Raw genomic sequence first — 16,249 nt, 5'->3', positions numbered from 1 at the left:
GATTCCCTGGTAAGCAGGGAGGCTGCTTCTCCCTCTCCCACTCCCTCTCCCTCTGCCACTCCCCCTATGTGTGCTCTCTTGTTCTCTCTTTGAAACAAATAAATAGAATCTTTAAAAAAAAAAAAAAAAAGTGCGGGACACCTGGATGGCTGGGTTGAGCATCTGCCTTCGGCTCAGGTCAGGATCCTAGGGTCCTGGGATCGAGTCCCACATCGGGCTCCCCAGAGGGAGCTGCTTCTCCCTTTGCCTATGTCTCTGCCTCTTTCTATGTGTTTCTCATGAATAAATAAATAAAATCTTTAAAAAAAAAAGTGTTTAAAAAAATAAAAGGTAGCCATTACCCTACAAAGAATATATCATATCATCACTTTTAGAACCACATGGAGAAACAACAACAAAAAAATTTGGAGATAGAGATTGCAATTATGAGTTACTTCTGCTAATAAATGACTGACACTTTCAGAGCTTAATCATTGCTCTTGTGTGACCCAAAAGAAACAAGATCCAATTCAGTTCACTACATCTTTTCTTTCTTTTTTAAGATTTATTTATCTGAGATAGAGGGAGAAAGGGAGAGAGAACGCAGAAGAGGAATAGGGAGAAGCAGATATTCTGCTAAGCAGATGATAGCCAGATGTGGGGCTCGATCCCAGGACCCCAAGATCGTGACCTGAACCAAAGGCAGATGCTTAACCGACTGAGCCACCCAGGCACCCCTATTACATCTTCTCTTAAATAGGGTGGTCCTACTCATCATAGTGATCTAGCCTCACCTCACTCCCTACTTCAAAAGAAAACCAAAAAATCATTCTACATATTTCTTAAAAACCACAAATAGGTGGCACAAACAGGTCAAGAAGTTCAGAAGGAATACACTGGAAAGAATCTAAAGAAGATGGGACACCTGGGTGGCTCAGTGGTTGAGCATCTGCCTTTGGCTCAGGGCATAATCCTGGAGTCCTGGGATCGAGTCCCACTTTGGGCTTCCAGCATGGGAGCCTGCTTCTCCCTCTGCCTGTGTCTCTGTCTCTGTGTGTGTGTGGGGGGGGGGGGGGGAGGGGGAGTGTCTCATGAATAAATACATAAAATCTTAAAAAAAAAACAAAACTAAAGAAGACTCTTAAGACGACCCTTATTCATTCACTCATATTGTCTCTCTCCTCTGCTCCCAATAGCTTTGTTTTCTTATGCTTATACCTGATTCACCTAAACCACAGAATCTTAAGGTTGGAAGGGACTTTGGAGGTCATCAAAAAGATCACAGTTTTCTTTTTTTTAAAGGAACCCACTGAGTCCCTGCAGTGGAGAAGCACGTGGAATAGTCTGGAAGTCAGACCGCTTGTTTCCTCTCTGACCAATGGAATAATGACAGCTCCTACCTCCTTTCATAGGGTGCCTGGGATGAATAAATGAGATAATGTATGCAAGGAATTTAGTAATGTGCCTGGCACAGAGCAGGCACTCAGTAAATAGGAGCCAGTCTTATTCAGAATTATTCAGTGCCCTGCACTGTTCCAAATGCTTGCCCACCTCTGGTGAAAGCCAAGCCACTGCCTCTTACAGCAGCTTAGGCCACTGTCTGGGAGCTCTAATCATTATAAAGCTTTTCTTTACTTTGAGTTGAAGGAACTTTGGCTTCTATATGCTACCCTCTACGTGGATGCAGAATTAAAGCCCTCAACTCTGCACCAGACTTTCAAGGAACCAATGACAAGTGTCATGTTCTCTGCCCATCTGTTCCTCTACTCTAAATGCTCCCCTGGTTCCTCAAGTGCCCCACCAGCCTCTTTCCTCTGGCCACATCCTGACCTGTCCATCTCCCTCAAAGTGTGTACCAGAACTGCTCCCTGGACTCAAGGCACAGTCTGGCCTGCAGAGAAGACACATTTCTGAAGACAATATCATTATATACTATATTATACAGACAATGTATTATTAAAGGTTTAAGTGGCTTTGGAAGCAACCGCATTGTGCCATTAATCATTCTAAATTCTAGGTCTACTAAGTGCCAGGACTCCTTTTCCTGCACGCTACCGCTAAGCCATCCTCTTCGACCCGAGGTTTAGGAGATACAAACATAGAGGCTATGCTAACAGTGATTCAGGAGTCATCCTGTTACATTCAAAAATTTTTTTAAAGATTTTATTTATTTACTCATGAGAGACATACACAGAGAGAGGCAGAGACACAGGCAGAGGGAGAAACAGGCCCCATGCAGGGAGCCCGATGTGGGACTCCATCCTGGGTCCCCAGGATCACGCCCTGGGCCGAAGGTGGCACTAAACCGCTGAGCCACCCGAGCTGCCCTACATTCAAATATTTTGGATCATGAGTTTGTCATCAGGGCCCCCTAGGTTCAGCTATCCCTCTCTAGGTTCACCCACAGATTTGATAACTCCACCTTCTCAGCACAACTTACCCTGCAGTCCTCGCTGTGGCCACCAGCCTCAGGCGGGTATAACGTGACAGCACCCTGCCTCAGCTGTACTTCTCTCTAGCTTTCTGCCTTGTGGCTTCTCCGATACCACACTGTGGGACACTGAAGAAGGCTCAGCACTCACACACGTACTAAGCTGGTAGCACAGAGACTCGATACCCCCAGGGCAGCCCTTGACCAAGGGGAGCAGGGAGCCATGGACACAAGCCACCTTGTCTAGCTCTTCTGAGGCACAGTCAGCAGCAGTGAAGCTGGATAACATAATCTTGTGTTGGCTTTTCCTCCTCCTGTTTCTTTCCGCAGTACCCTTTCCTGTCCCTGGGATCAGTGCCCTAAATAAACTACCTGCGTGCCAGCCCTTGCCTAAGGCTCTGCTTTCTTGGGGACCCTAGGTGAAGTCACACGTTAACATGAATAATGATGTAGAACATATGAGCCTGAGGCATGGTACCAAAGTCCTCCCTTTAAGGCTGACAGAGGCCTGAGCCAGGCCTGCCTGTCAGTTACTGAAGCCACTCTAAGGCCACATAACTCGACTCTGACCCAGCCCTCATGCCTCCACTTTATTCAGCAGGAAACAAGGGGATTTGTGAAAGGCTGCGCTAAAATTCAGATACGGGAATCAGAATTCCTGCGATCTGTCCAGAATACAGAAGTCTCTTGTATGCAATCTCTCTTCCTCTCCCATTCTCCCATCAAAAAGGAAATGACATTAGCTAGTCGCGACCCATTCTTCCCATTCTTAGGAAAACCAGGCCGCTTCCTAATTCCTCATTCAAATGCTCACAAATCAAGTTTCAATTGTTCTTCTGGTATCTGACACAAGACTTGTGTTAACTTCACAGGTCCTTGCACAGAATCTACTTTCTCCCACCTTTTTTCTTTTACAGACGGAGAATGTTATTTATCTAGGTTTTCATGATTCCTCTATTCCTTTATGACTCTTCAGGAATTCAAAAGTGATCCAGCATTGCCAATTCAGTCACATTTCAATCACGTATTTGCTGCACATACTCACACAGACCAAAATGTATACGATGAAAGTCAATGCTCTATATGTATTTATGCTGCACACACAAACACTTGAATTCTACTGACAGATCAGGATGGGCTGCCTCAGAAATTCCGATGATTGTGCTGTATGGGAGTGCACTGGGGAAGTAGGAAGAGAGATCTCTGCCATCCGGTCTCTGGAATTAACATTCCTGCTCTTTCCAGCTCAACTTTACAGCCCATAGCATCAGCAAAAAACGAATCTCTCCTGGAGCCTCATTTTCCATGGGACACTGATCATTAGAATGCCTAGAAATTCCAGCAGAGAGGCACCTCTAAAAAGCTTGGGGAAAATGCTATAACAGAGCTCAGCTCTGCTCTCCTCAAACCCAGACTCATTTCGGGCTGGAAGAGACAGTTCTAATGTCTCTGAGCCAGGGGAAGAAATCGTAGTGCTTGGACAGAGACGATTTTCAAACTGCTCTCCTTGGAGTTAGGGTTGGAGGTGGGAAGAGGGAGGGGCATCCACTTTCCATAAGCCTTCAGAGAAATTTACATCTGCAAACAAAAATCTTCTGATACACATCCATAAAACTTGAAAACCAATGCACCAATTGCCTCTAAATAACTTTCCACCTCTCGTACGTCTACGCTCTTTCTACTCAATGAGTGGTCCGCAGACCTGCAGCAGCATCAGCATCACCTGGGGGCTTATTAGAAATACAGACCTCCTCAATGAGAGTTTTCAGTTTAACAAGATCTCCAAATGATTTGTAAGCACATTATATTTTGAGAAGTAGTCTAAGTCACGTTTGTCTTTTCCTACACATGTTGAAAATGTGCCTGCTGAACACTAGTTCTAATCAAAGTAACACATAAAAGTATCCTACTAGGAGAAGCCAAGAGAACTATTACTACATTTGATCATTTTATGGATAACTTTAGGGATAAAAATATTAGGTAAGCAGATGTTTCATTTTCCTACCTTTAAACATTAGAAGTAATGGAAGTGTTTGGATTACTCCTTCCATTCAGGAGATCATTCCTGATGAACAGGCATCATGCTCCCCTATCTCTAACGTATTCCTACTCACTCTTCAAAGACCCAGGGAGTTTGCTCCTTAGATGGCTCATGCATGGGATCCCCCTATGTGTGTGGTTTCCTTAATAAAACTTGCGTTAGAGATATTAAAAAGGCAAGAATTGTGTGGGCCTTATAGCACTCATTTCAAATGACACATTCAGGTTTATTTCTTCCACTCATTATTGCTTGGACTACCCAGCCCATCCTGTTCTCTCCCAGGTTTGTTCTTCCATGGGAACCCCAGCATTTAGTAACTGTTCATAGTCTAACATATATATATATATATATATATATATATATATATATATAGTTCATAGTCTAACCAATATATATCCATATCTATATCTATATCTATATCTATATCTATATCTATCTATCTATATATATACTTGTTTTACTTCCACAACTCAAGTCTAAATTCCTTGAGAAGAATCATTACACCTACTTTACCTTTCAACATGTACCTTGCTCTCAGATAGGGGCTAGGGTATTTGGTGAATTAATATGTGATGAGGAACTTGGTACCACAGTTTCTTACCCAATAGTCTTTGCCAAGTACCATCTGATGGTATCATCTAATGTGTAAAAGAAACCACTGAATCATTTGATTTTTTTTTCCCCTGGGAAACCAAGAGAAGGAAAACCATATTACAGTGTTGATATGTGGAATGAGAACAAAACTCTACAACTAGCTTGAGTCCAACAGAGTGACATGATCCTGCATAAAAGCAGGCTATTTCGTCCCAAATTCCACACTGGCTTCTGGAGTACAGGTTTCAAAGCAAGGCCCCAGCCTTGATTAGCTAACCAAGAGAGAAAGAAAGCTCAGCTCCCATTCTGAAAGTTCTGCTTTCCTTGGGAGATTCCTGCCTCAGGCAGCTTCACAGATTCAAAAAAATAGCTCAGAGGAGATACCTGATTCTGCATCTTAATCTATGTGAACTGGTGGAAGTCAGTAAGGCCTTGGAAGGAATGATTAGGAGGAATGGAAAGAAAGGAACCAGCCAAAAACTCAAAGCAACAGTAATATATTAAAAAGAAAAAAATCACCACACCTTTCCTAGCAGATGAGTTATACAGAGCACTTCACTCAGAGATGCAAACCTCCAAATTTCTCCTCAGGTCAAGGAAGAGAGGTACTTTGTCTTCTCTGGTGGTGTCACCATTCTCTTTAGAATCACACCTGTGCAGGATTCACTGGGAAGTTTCCGGCTACTTCTCAAGCCCTCATGACCTTCATTTCACCCTGCTTTGTTTATTTAAACATAAACACACCAATGGACTGCTGTTAAGTTTGTCTGCTTCTTACTTACTTTGATGGGACCTGTTTATTTATTTTTTTATTTTTAAATATTTATGATAGTCACACAGAGAGAGAGAGAGAGAGAGGCAGAGAGAGAAGCAGGCTCCATGCACCGGGAGCCTGACGTGGGACTCGATCCCGGGTCTCCAGGATCGCGCCCTGGGCCAAAGGCAGGCGCTAAACCGCTGCGCCACCCAGGGTTCCCATGACGGGACCTGTTTAGAACACATACTCAGTTGCTGAAGCCCTAGAGCACCCAAACTAAACAACCAAATCCAATTTCTTCACAACAGAGGGTATAAATGTGTGTGACCTGCCACCCGTCACACTAGGTCAACCCACAGAAAATGACAACACCCTAGGTGGAAAGTGCTTCAGATAGAAAGTCCTTACACATCTCATTCAACAAAACGACTTCTGCTTTTCATATTTACCAACTGAAAGAAAAAAGTGTTATGTAGGAAAACTGGGCCAGGGTTGAATTTTTTTTAGGATTCAACATGATAAAGAATAGAACAAAACTGAGATGCAGATGATGGAGTGAAGCAGACTCATATCTTTTCAGGGGGCCAAGTCATCTACAATCTCTTCCTGATAATCCTTCAGATAAAAAGAGTTCCTGTCATCTACAAAATCATTATTCATATAAAGTCTACATTAATTCGAGACAACTTTACATAAATTAGAGGCAAATTTAAGCCTGAGTGATAGAATAGGCCCTCACTGCATTACTAACAAGTAACTTCTGGACAATAACAAGGTTTTATTAGCTCCATTTTACAGATAAGAAAACTGAGGCTCAGAAATTAATTGACTAGCCCACTCTGATTTCAAAATCCAAACTCTAAGAATCCTTTACAACATATGCCTTCCCATGGATACAAATAAATGCCCACCTGGACAATACCTTCTTTTCGTTTCCACATCAATCCTTTCTTCCCCACAGATCAATGCTGAAAGCAACAAAGCTGCCCTGAGCTGATGATGCCACCAGGTGATCAAAATGGAAACTGAACTGAACCAAACTTTGCCTTACTTCTCCCATTTTTGCCTCTCAGAGAATCATGCATATATTAGAAGGTCTTTCCCAAAAGTGTACAAATACACACACAAATGCACACACAAACATACACCTTCCTTCTTTTAACTCCTTTCCTAAAAGCCCTGTTGGGTTTTCTATCATCTCTGCAGGATTGAGTCCAAACACCTTAGCTGGCAAAATTCTGCATACCCACACAGCATCTGTTTTAACTTCGGCCTCTTAGAGGTCAGCATTCTGTACTCTCCTAGCCACTCTGAACTCACCATTTCATAAGGCAACATTTTTATCGAAGCTATCCCTTCTGCTCGAAAAATGCCTTTATGCCTACTCTCAACAATCCTTTGGACTTACTGAACCAACTCCCATGCACCCTTCAAATTCAACACAAACACATCCCTTCTCCAGTGAAGTCTTCTCTGACTCCCCCAGACAATTAGCTGCTAGATTCACAATGCTCCCAGAAGCCCTCCCTCCATCCTTTTTATTCCCATACCTATGCTTCAGCACCTATGATGCCACATTAGTCACTCAACACTGGGTATCTATGCACCAATCACTGGAACATAATAAGGTACCTCTGTGTTCCCACTGCACAACACAGGGGCAGGAGAGCTGTAGGTAGTCAGAAAATGAGTGCTGAATGAGTAAGCAAAAGGAAGAACTCCAAACAAGATCTTCTCCAGTATCATCAGAAAATTCTCAATTCTTCTGCTTTCCTTTGACTCCATTTGTGATCTAAAAAAGTAACTCAGGGTATGGCATGCCAAACACCATAAAAAAATCACAAAAGCAACATATTCACTCTCTAAGGAAAGTAAATATGCACACAGGTCCTTTTTCTATCTCCACAATTAGTTTTGTCTCAAGCATTGCCGTTTCAGATCTTTTCTCTTGTGTTTAAATGTTAAGTAAAGCAACAATCTTTTTGCCATTTATTTATTACAAACATATGCAATTGCCCCACAAAGTATGCACTGTTTTGTAAGTCTTTATGGATTTACTTGTGCACATCAATTTCTTACAGTTTCCATTGCAAAACTTATTTCAAGTCCAAATGACAAAAGTCATGAATAAACAATGCCATCCAACCTATTTTTCTTTAGGAAACTGCAAGTAAAATCAAAAAGTTCCATTTTTGCTATTTTTATGCATCACAGGACCTGTTAGGCCCAGAAACAAACTGAGACTCCAGAAGTCTCCAGGTTAATCTGGGCTGGTGGCTAAAGTGCTAATCTGCGATTTGAGGGTTCTGGAAACCAACTTCTACTTAGGAACAATACCCACTTACACATAATCTAGAGTGAAACTCTCTCTTTCTCTCTCTCTCTCTCTCTCTCTCTCTCTCTCTCTCACACACACACACACACAAACCAATAGAGATTGGCTCAACCATTTTTTTGGATCTCAGATGACCATGAACCCGAGGCAAAGGATAAACCGGTGAATCACTAACTTCTCAACAAATTCTAAATTTAAGAGACTAAAAAGTTAGCGTCAAAATACATCCCACAGATCTCCAAACAAACCATGTCTGATGTGAAAAATTATCTCTATTTAAAGTCAGTCCTGGAGAAATCAGAGCCAAGTTCATACTATGACTAATTAAATTTTTTATTATACTGAGATCATGCCTCAGATATGAATTTGGTTCCCATTCACCAAGGTTTAAAATCTCTCAACACCAGAAGAAATATGTGTTTTTTTAATTGATGATTACAAAGTAAAGTAAGTGAGACATGATGATTTTGGTATAGGAAACCTCAGCCAGCCAATGAATGAGTCATTCTACACAACCTAGTTTTCTGAATGGGTATGAGCCTTACACACCAAAACAGCCTTGGAGGTTAATTATCTTGAGTGTCAATATTTTCAAAGTTTATGGCATATTTCCCTCTCTTCTCAAAAAGCGTATTTAAAAACGTACCATTTCTGGTAGTTTACTCTCATTCATGGTAAACAGTAATTACTGATTTACATTATTACAGAGTAATGCCTGCAAGATCAATTGAGGGTTCCTACTCTCACATTCCCAAACCTCCAGGGCTTCTGTTCCCAATTCCTGTGTCTTAAGTTATAATGTCTCTATCTTTCCCAGCTGCCAAGCTCTCTAGGGTCACTTTGCACTGCTGGTTACAGCTGCCCATGTCCCATTCTCAATGTGCTAACCCTAATTTGCTATGGATTACTTTTCACATTAAAAAAATTGTTAGGGTTGTTGTCTAAAATAAAAATGTTAAAAAATAATAAAATAAAAATATGTTCTAAGAAAGGGTTTGAAGTATTCTCTCATACTTCATGTCATCTATTCTGGTTGCTGAGTGGGCATTTATGCCCCTTTCCTGGTTCTTGGCTAGGTTCCAGATACGTGAGAGCGCCACACTCCAGACATGGATATACCATGACAAATCCTGATGCTCTTTATGATCCCCATAGAGAAGTATATGGAAGCATCACACAACCTTCCTAATGAATTTCTGTCCTGGCCACACAACAAAACAAGTGCAAAGGTTTCCAAGGAAGCAAAATCTCCAGGTTGAAAGATTAATTCAGAAACCGGAAAACAGTCCCTGTCTTACGTAATGGCTCTAGATTTTGTACCTCTATAGCACTTGGCAGCATGAACAGGTAGGTTTACACAAGTAAGTGCAGTAAAATAAAATTGGGGGTGGGAGGGGATTACCAAATGACTTATAAAAACTCAGAGAAGTTCATATTTTTCTTGGGTTTATAAATGACAAGGTTTTTTAGAGTAAGCAACTACTTTTTATACCACACATTTAATGCTTTCACTTGCTGAACTGATGCTATGTGGAGAAAAAGTCTCTTTTAACTCAGAGGGCAAAAAATGTTGCTCTAACATTTGAGTAACCTAAAGATTCATTATCAGTATTTGAAATAGTCTCTACAGGCACTGAAGTCAAGCATTCAACATCAATTACTATACTTAAATCGTCTGCATTCTATAACACACGAAAGTTTACATAACCTTATTTGTCAAACCTTGAGAAAACAAATATCAAGCAGGTGAACCAGGCAACCCTGTCATATCAAGGACAGAAGTCAAGAGAGTAGATCATCGGTTTTCCTAGTTATGCTCCTACACCCTTATGCAGGAGGCTGGCCCTTAGGCTATTTATAAATGTGGAACTAAACTGAACAGAAGGGGCCCTGCCTCTGCCACCCTTGTGAGTAACAGGGTGGGCTGTCTGGGCTCGGGGCTGAATCCCAGTGGGGCCTGTGTGATCTCTCTCAGTGTGGCCTTCCACACCTGGCAGCACAGGGACCTCTGGGTGCAGCCCTGAGTGGTCAGGAAAAGAGCTGTGAGGATTTCCCGGCTGACTTCCAGCCTATGATTCTATATATGGAAACATCCCATCCAAGGGTTTTCAGCCTCATGAGCACCACATCAGGGAGGAGGAGTAAAGAGGGAGGCCAGCTCTCCTCTTGCTGCCCTGACAGCACGCTCACTCACTTTAGTTTCTCCCAGGCCCGGCTGCCCTGGACTGGACCTTGTCATCAAATGGCAGCCCAGACCTCTGCTGAGTCTTGCAGGCTGGCGGCTTTAACATGGAACAGCTGGAAGAGGACCCTGCATTCTTTTCTCTGCGTAAACACTGGGGGCTCTGTTCACCCTCCTGCTGCAGCATGAGCTGAAGAATTTCCCCCATCCAAAATTACAACCAACAGACCTTTCTCCATCCCATTTCCTTACCCCACACCTCCCCACCCGGGGATATAATTTCTGTCTGTCACCACCCATGCTAGCAAATAGAAAACTGCTGAACCTTCCCTGTATATTCACTTTCTATACTAGTTGAGATGTCTGTAAATGCTAGCAGAGTAATATGACACAATTCTGTTATATTCAGTAAAGTTTTCCAACAGAAAGCATTAAGGGCCCTGGTTCATGCCTGCTTTCCACCGAGACCCTTCCTGTAAGATCCTTTCTACAAGATTCCTATCAATACCAGAAGGCCCTGAAGGATAAGTATAACCCCACAGTATACAAACTGCAAATACCATCTGAATAGTCTGTAGCGTCACCTGCGTATTGGTCTGAAGACAGAGCTCTAAAACTGGAATATCCATGGGGGAAAAGGAAATAATCACATTGAATTTCCATGTATTCCTCATACAGCCTAATCAAAGCTTGGCTTTCTGAAGGGCAGTCCGGCTTCTTCATGTGTTGCTGAAATCCAGAGAGCCACGTTGCCCAAAAGAAAAAGAATGAGAAGGGGGGTAAAAAAAAAAGCCCAGAAAATCCAGACTCTACGTGACCTGACTTACTTATTTCCCAGGAAACTGCATGAGAGAAAAACCAATCATTCATGCTACCGTGGCTACCACACGGAATGGGCTGAAGGAGTTGACAGTAGGCAAAACCCCAAAGCGGCCGGCGGAGGTAAGTGGGCGGCAGGGACCGGCTGGGGGGGGGGGGGGGGCGGCGGCCGAGGGCCCCGGGCTCGCGCCCTCCGCGCACCCGCCGGGAGGAGGCCGGGGGCGGGGCCCAGGCCGGAGGCTGGGCGGGCAGCAGGACGCGGTGGGGGAGGGAGGCCGGGGGTACCAGGCGGGACAGCGGTGGCCGCGCACTTACCGGGGCTGTTGGCCTCGCCTTCCAGGACGTGCAGCTCGGCGCAGTCGGCCAGCGAGTGCTCCAGGCAGAGCTGGAGGAAGCGGGCCTGGGTCTGGCTCACGCGCTTCAGCAGCGACAGCAGCGCAACAGTCTGCTCGCACTCGTTCCAGCCCTTAAACCAGCCCGCCAGCACCCCGACCTGGTCGCGAAACATCATGGTTAGGGGGCGGCCCTCGGTCTACGAAGCCCCCTCGGCGCCCCAGCCCGCCCCGCCCGCCCCAAAGTTTGGCGGAGCCGCAGCCCCACGGCCGCCGGAGACGCGTTCCCGTTCCAAGGTGGCTCTGGTGCCCGGACGCTGCAGGTACTGCCTCGGCTCCTGCCTCTCTCGTCTGGTTGCAGTTACGTTCCGGCGGTTCTGGCTGATTTCCCCAGAGATGATGACAGACAGTAGCACGGAAATGTTTCTTTTTCAAAAAAAAAAAAATAACGATTAAAAAAAAAAAAATTTCCCCACAAGGCACACAAACTGAAAGAATGCTCTTTCCCCCCCTTCGCGCAGCTTCGGGATGGTGATTTCCGGCGTCCCGGGGTCTCTTCCCCGCTGGGCGGCAGCTCGGACCCTTCACACCCGCATTCCCGAGCGGCGATCACCACTGGAAGGAGAGAAAGGCTGCAGTGAGACCTCGGCCAGCGAGAGAGCGCGCCCGGGAAACGAGGGCATCAGAGGGGGCGGGGGGGCGCCCCGCGGGGGGTTTGGTTCCCCAGATTCCGGCAGCCCCCTCCGCACCCGGATGCGCGAGAGGAGCTACTGCCGTGCTGGGAATGGCCAGGAACCTCCTTCCCAGGTGCGGGAGGAGACCCCACGGCTTCCTGTTGCTGCCTCTGCGAACGGCCGGTGCTCCCCACACACCCCACCCGGGGTGGCCTCGAGGGCTGAGCCTGCAAACGCCAGCACCAGCAACAGATCTTCCTCGCGCGGAAAACTTGCAATGCGGCTGCGAAGGGGCGCGGGGGTGGGGGTGGGGGCTAATGCAAAACAGAGGCGGAGGCAGCAGCAGCCCGAGTTCCTTCCTCCTCCTCCTCCTCCTCCTCCTCCTCCTATACCTCCTCCTCTGCCCACCTCCTCCTCCTCCTCCTCGTTCTCTACCTCCTCCTCTACCACCTCCTCCTCCTCCTCTCTTCCTCCTCCTCCACCTCCTGGAGAAGCAGCCGAGCGGCTGCAGCTCCATCTACAGCAACAGCCAGCATCTCCACCGCCAGGCGCCCCTCTGGATTTAGGCCGTGAGCAGCCGCGGCAGCAGCTCGAGACAAAAATAAACTCCCCACCCAAAGCTCCGCGCCCAGCGGGCGGAGGCGCAGCCGGAGCCCCGGTTCCCCCGCGCCGCGCCGCGCCGCGCCGCGCCGCGCCGCGCCGCTCCAGCCCGCCCGGGCGGTCTCCGAGGGCCTGCTTCGCCCAGAGCGATCAGATGTGTGCGTGCGTGCGCGTCTGTGTGTACGAGCGTGTGTGCTTTAGGCATTCGCCCCGGCTGCCACCGCCTACGGGCGGGTCCCGCCGGCCCAGCGTCTCGCCCGCGCTTCCCAGGCCGAAGGCTGCACGGGCCCGGGCGCGCGCCGAGCGCGGGGACAGCCGGAGTCCCGAGCCCTGCTTCCCCCGGCGGGCAGGGCGGCTCCGCGGACACTGCGGCTCCGCGCCGCCCGCACACGCCCCCCAACGACCGCAAAGAAGAAAGTTCGGCTTCGGGGGCTCCCCCCGCGCACGCCTGTCCGGGGGCCGCGGGCTGCGGGGCGCAGAGCCCGGCGGCTCAGCCCTCGAGGGGCCGCTGGCAGCCAGCATCCCGCCTCCCGCCTCCCAAAGTTCTCGAGCAGAGGGGAAGTCTCTCGGGAAGGCGACCCAGGGACCCTCCGAGGGCGGGAGGCTGGGGGCGCTCACCTCGGCGCGGCTCATCCCGGCGGCTCGGGGCCCCACGCGGGGGTCGGGGCCGCGGCGGCTCTCAGCGAGGCTGCGGGCGCCCGGGGCGCGGGCCGCGGGCCATGCCGTCGGGGCGGGCGGCGCTGAGAGAGTGCGGCGCTGCGGGTCCGGGCCGCCGCCGCCGCCGCTGCTGCTGCCCCCAGTGTCGGCTCGCGGAGGACTGAGCCGCCGGAGCCGGAGCTCCCCACATGCTACTGATTAACATACACCATTACATCATGGGCTTGGCAGGGAGCGCCCGAGAGGGGGGAGAGGAACCCGGGCGGCGGCGGCGGCACGCGGGGGGAGCCGGGGGGAGGATCCCCGGACCCGGCCGGCGACGGGGTGGGGGGGCGGATTCCTCAGTGGGGACCGGAGGAGGGGAGGGGAGGGGAGGGGAGGGGGGCGGAGAGGGAGGAGCCGGATGGCGCAGAGGGGTCGGGCTGGAAGGACCGCCCCGCAGAGGGAAGAAGTTTGGAGAAGGGGAGGGGTCCGAGCGGATTCTTCCCCTGGCCTCCGGGGAGTTCTGGGGAGGTCGGGCCCTACGGCCGCAGGAGCGCTGGCAGCAGAGGACCCGGAGGGCGCCGGCTGCGCGTCCTTGGGAATGTGGTTCGCCGACTCCTGGGGCCCGGGGACGGCTGGTCCGCTTGGCCCGCGGGCGGCGGAGACCTGGGGTCACGGCTGCTGGGGGCGTGGGCGGGTCCCCGGGATGGCTGAGCAAAGGGCGGAGGCAGCCGAGGGGCGGTCCACGGGGCTGGACGTGCGTGGGTGCCGGGCCCGGGTGGCGCTGGCCCGAGGGGTGCGAAGAGCGCCTGGCCTGCTCACCCCTCACCTGGCTCTGGCCTTGGCCGCCCTTTGCTCTTGTGGGCGGCCTCGCGGGCGACCTGGCGCCCCTCTTGGGCCCCGCTGTCCCCTGGGGAGGCAGCCCGACTGCTAGGGCCAGCCTGGGAGCTCGGCCTGGCGCGCGGGCGGTGGCGGCGGGCCCGGAGTGGGGAAGAGCGCCGCCCCGGGCGGCCGCGAGGCGAGCGAGGCCACCTGTCGGCTCGCCTGAGTCGCGGGGCCGGCCAGTTCACCTGGGCCTGCACAGCGCGCGAGGCCGGGCCTGGGTCAGAGGTCCACGTGCGTGCGGCGTAGGGTGGGCTGGAAAGGCATAAGGTGAGCCCGAAAAGTGCTGCCAGCTAGTCTCAAAAGTAAAGGACCAGGGGCGCCTGGGCGGCTGCGTGGCTCAGAGGGTCGTGATCCCAGGGTCCTGGGATCCAGTCCTAAATCAGGCTTTCCTGTGCCTGTGTCCCAGCCTCTCTCTGTGTGTCTCTCATGAATAAATACATAAAATCTTTAAAAAAGAAAAAAATGAAGGATTGGTTAAAAATCCCCTAAAACCTAAAAATCACTGTACCTGCTATTATCAGGTGAATATTCACGGGTGGACTCGAATGCCAAATCCGGCCAGCTCCGTGTTTTCAGTGAAACGCTGAGCCCTTGAACATTTTCTCCAGTAACTTGAAGCTTTGTTTATAAAAGAGTACTTCTGAGAAATCAGTGAAATGCGTGCTTCAGACTCAGCCTTCCCTACTCACTGCTAGCACAATATTTTTGTAGATAAAGTATTTGAGATATTATTCCAGTAATGAACATTTCCGTTTTTCAACTCCAGCGTATGTCCCTGGAATTTCAATCCTGCTTTCCTTCCTCAAATCTAGTTTCTGCACCGTTTACTAGGTGTAGGTGTCAGACATGTGGGAGCACCTATCTGTTGGGGGGTAGTGAAAGGTCTTGTGGAGCTGTAAAAGCTTAGGTGTTACCATTAAAATAGGGTATGTGAATAATTTTTAAGTCCATTATCAACCAGGAAAGGTATCTGTATGATTTAATGAATGTTTTCCCTGAAATAGAGAATTCTAAAGACAGTGAGGATTTTTTTTCTTTTTATTATTATAGGGGCAGAAAGATCTTGACATCATTTGCTCCAAGACATTACTATCAATTAGCTAGTCCTAAGTAATAACTCCTATCAGGAAATGGGGAGGAGGGTTAAAGTGGTCTACCCTGGTCCTATACCTTGCTATCAATGGCAGCCAGAAAGTACAAGTTCCTCATCTGAGGCTTTTGAAAACCGCCAAGGTTTCCACTTTTTAAAGAAGGTAAAAGAAACATCAGTTTCATTAATTTATCTGTTGTCACCTGCACATTATTGAAGGAATAGTAAAACTAAAAAACAATCAACAAACCTTGAGGCAAATGTTCAAGAATTCTACTTTATGCTGAAGAAAATACGCCACCTACTGGAAAATGTAGTCCTTACAGCTTTAACCTAGGAAAAGATTTGGATTTAGCTAATTTTTGAGCTATTTTTGAGAAATACAAAGAAGAGCGTGAATGAATTTTTAGTCCCTCTTGTTTTTGTGGGTTCACAATACTTGTGATTTCCCTTTTCTCTGGGCCTTTCCTCTGATGAGAAAGGAAGTATAGATAAAACCCCATGATGCTGCTTTTTTATTCTGCAAAGTGAAGTCAAGACTCTGAAGGAAGAAAATACTATATCAGCTAAATATATGTTTTTGTATTAAATGTGAAATTTTCCCATATGAACCTGTACCAAGTTTTTATGGATAATTAAAGAGTGGCTAACAAGCACTAAAAACCCACACCACTTGGAGAAGGAATGAAAATATGGGATAAAAGAGATTATTAATAGGTCTCTGTTCACTATTTTTCTATTTATTCACTTGAAAAATACCTATTGCTCACCTACTTTGTTCCAGGCACTGGATTAAGCAGTGAGTACAGAGCACAGGTACTGAGTCTATAGTGGTGTGCCAACCAAAAGATTCTCCATATGAATGACAGAAGAGAATATCAAATGAATTAA

At 48.0% G+C, this 16,249-nt stretch overlaps 1 protein-coding gene across 2 annotated transcripts in view; it reads right to left on the bottom strand.

Annotated features, from left to right (window-relative positions):
• The window catches only part of SAMD4A (sterile alpha motif domain containing 4A), a 215,366-nt gene extending 202,847 nt beyond the window's left edge, over nt 1-12,519 (bottom strand). The window contains exon 1 of one of the 2 annotated variants that reach the window (XM_026000658.2): nt 11,454-12,519. In XM_026000658.2, the coding sequence (XP_025856443.1) occupies nt 11,454-11,649 (196 nt within the window). In that variant the 5' untranslated portion in view covers nt 11,650-12,519. The remainder of the gene's footprint in view (nt 1-11,453) is intronic. The other variant, XM_026000659.2, reaches the window with a different exon arrangement.
• Between the last annotated feature and the right edge of the window lie 3,730 nt (nt 12,520-16,249).

The sequence above is a fragment of the Vulpes vulpes genome, chromosome 6 (genome assembly GCF_048418805.1).
Source record: "Vulpes vulpes isolate BD-2025 chromosome 6, VulVul3, whole genome shotgun sequence".
NCBI lineage: Eukaryota > Metazoa > Chordata > Mammalia > Carnivora > Canidae > Vulpes > Vulpes vulpes.
This window is presented reverse-complemented; position numbering and strand designations above follow the sequence as displayed.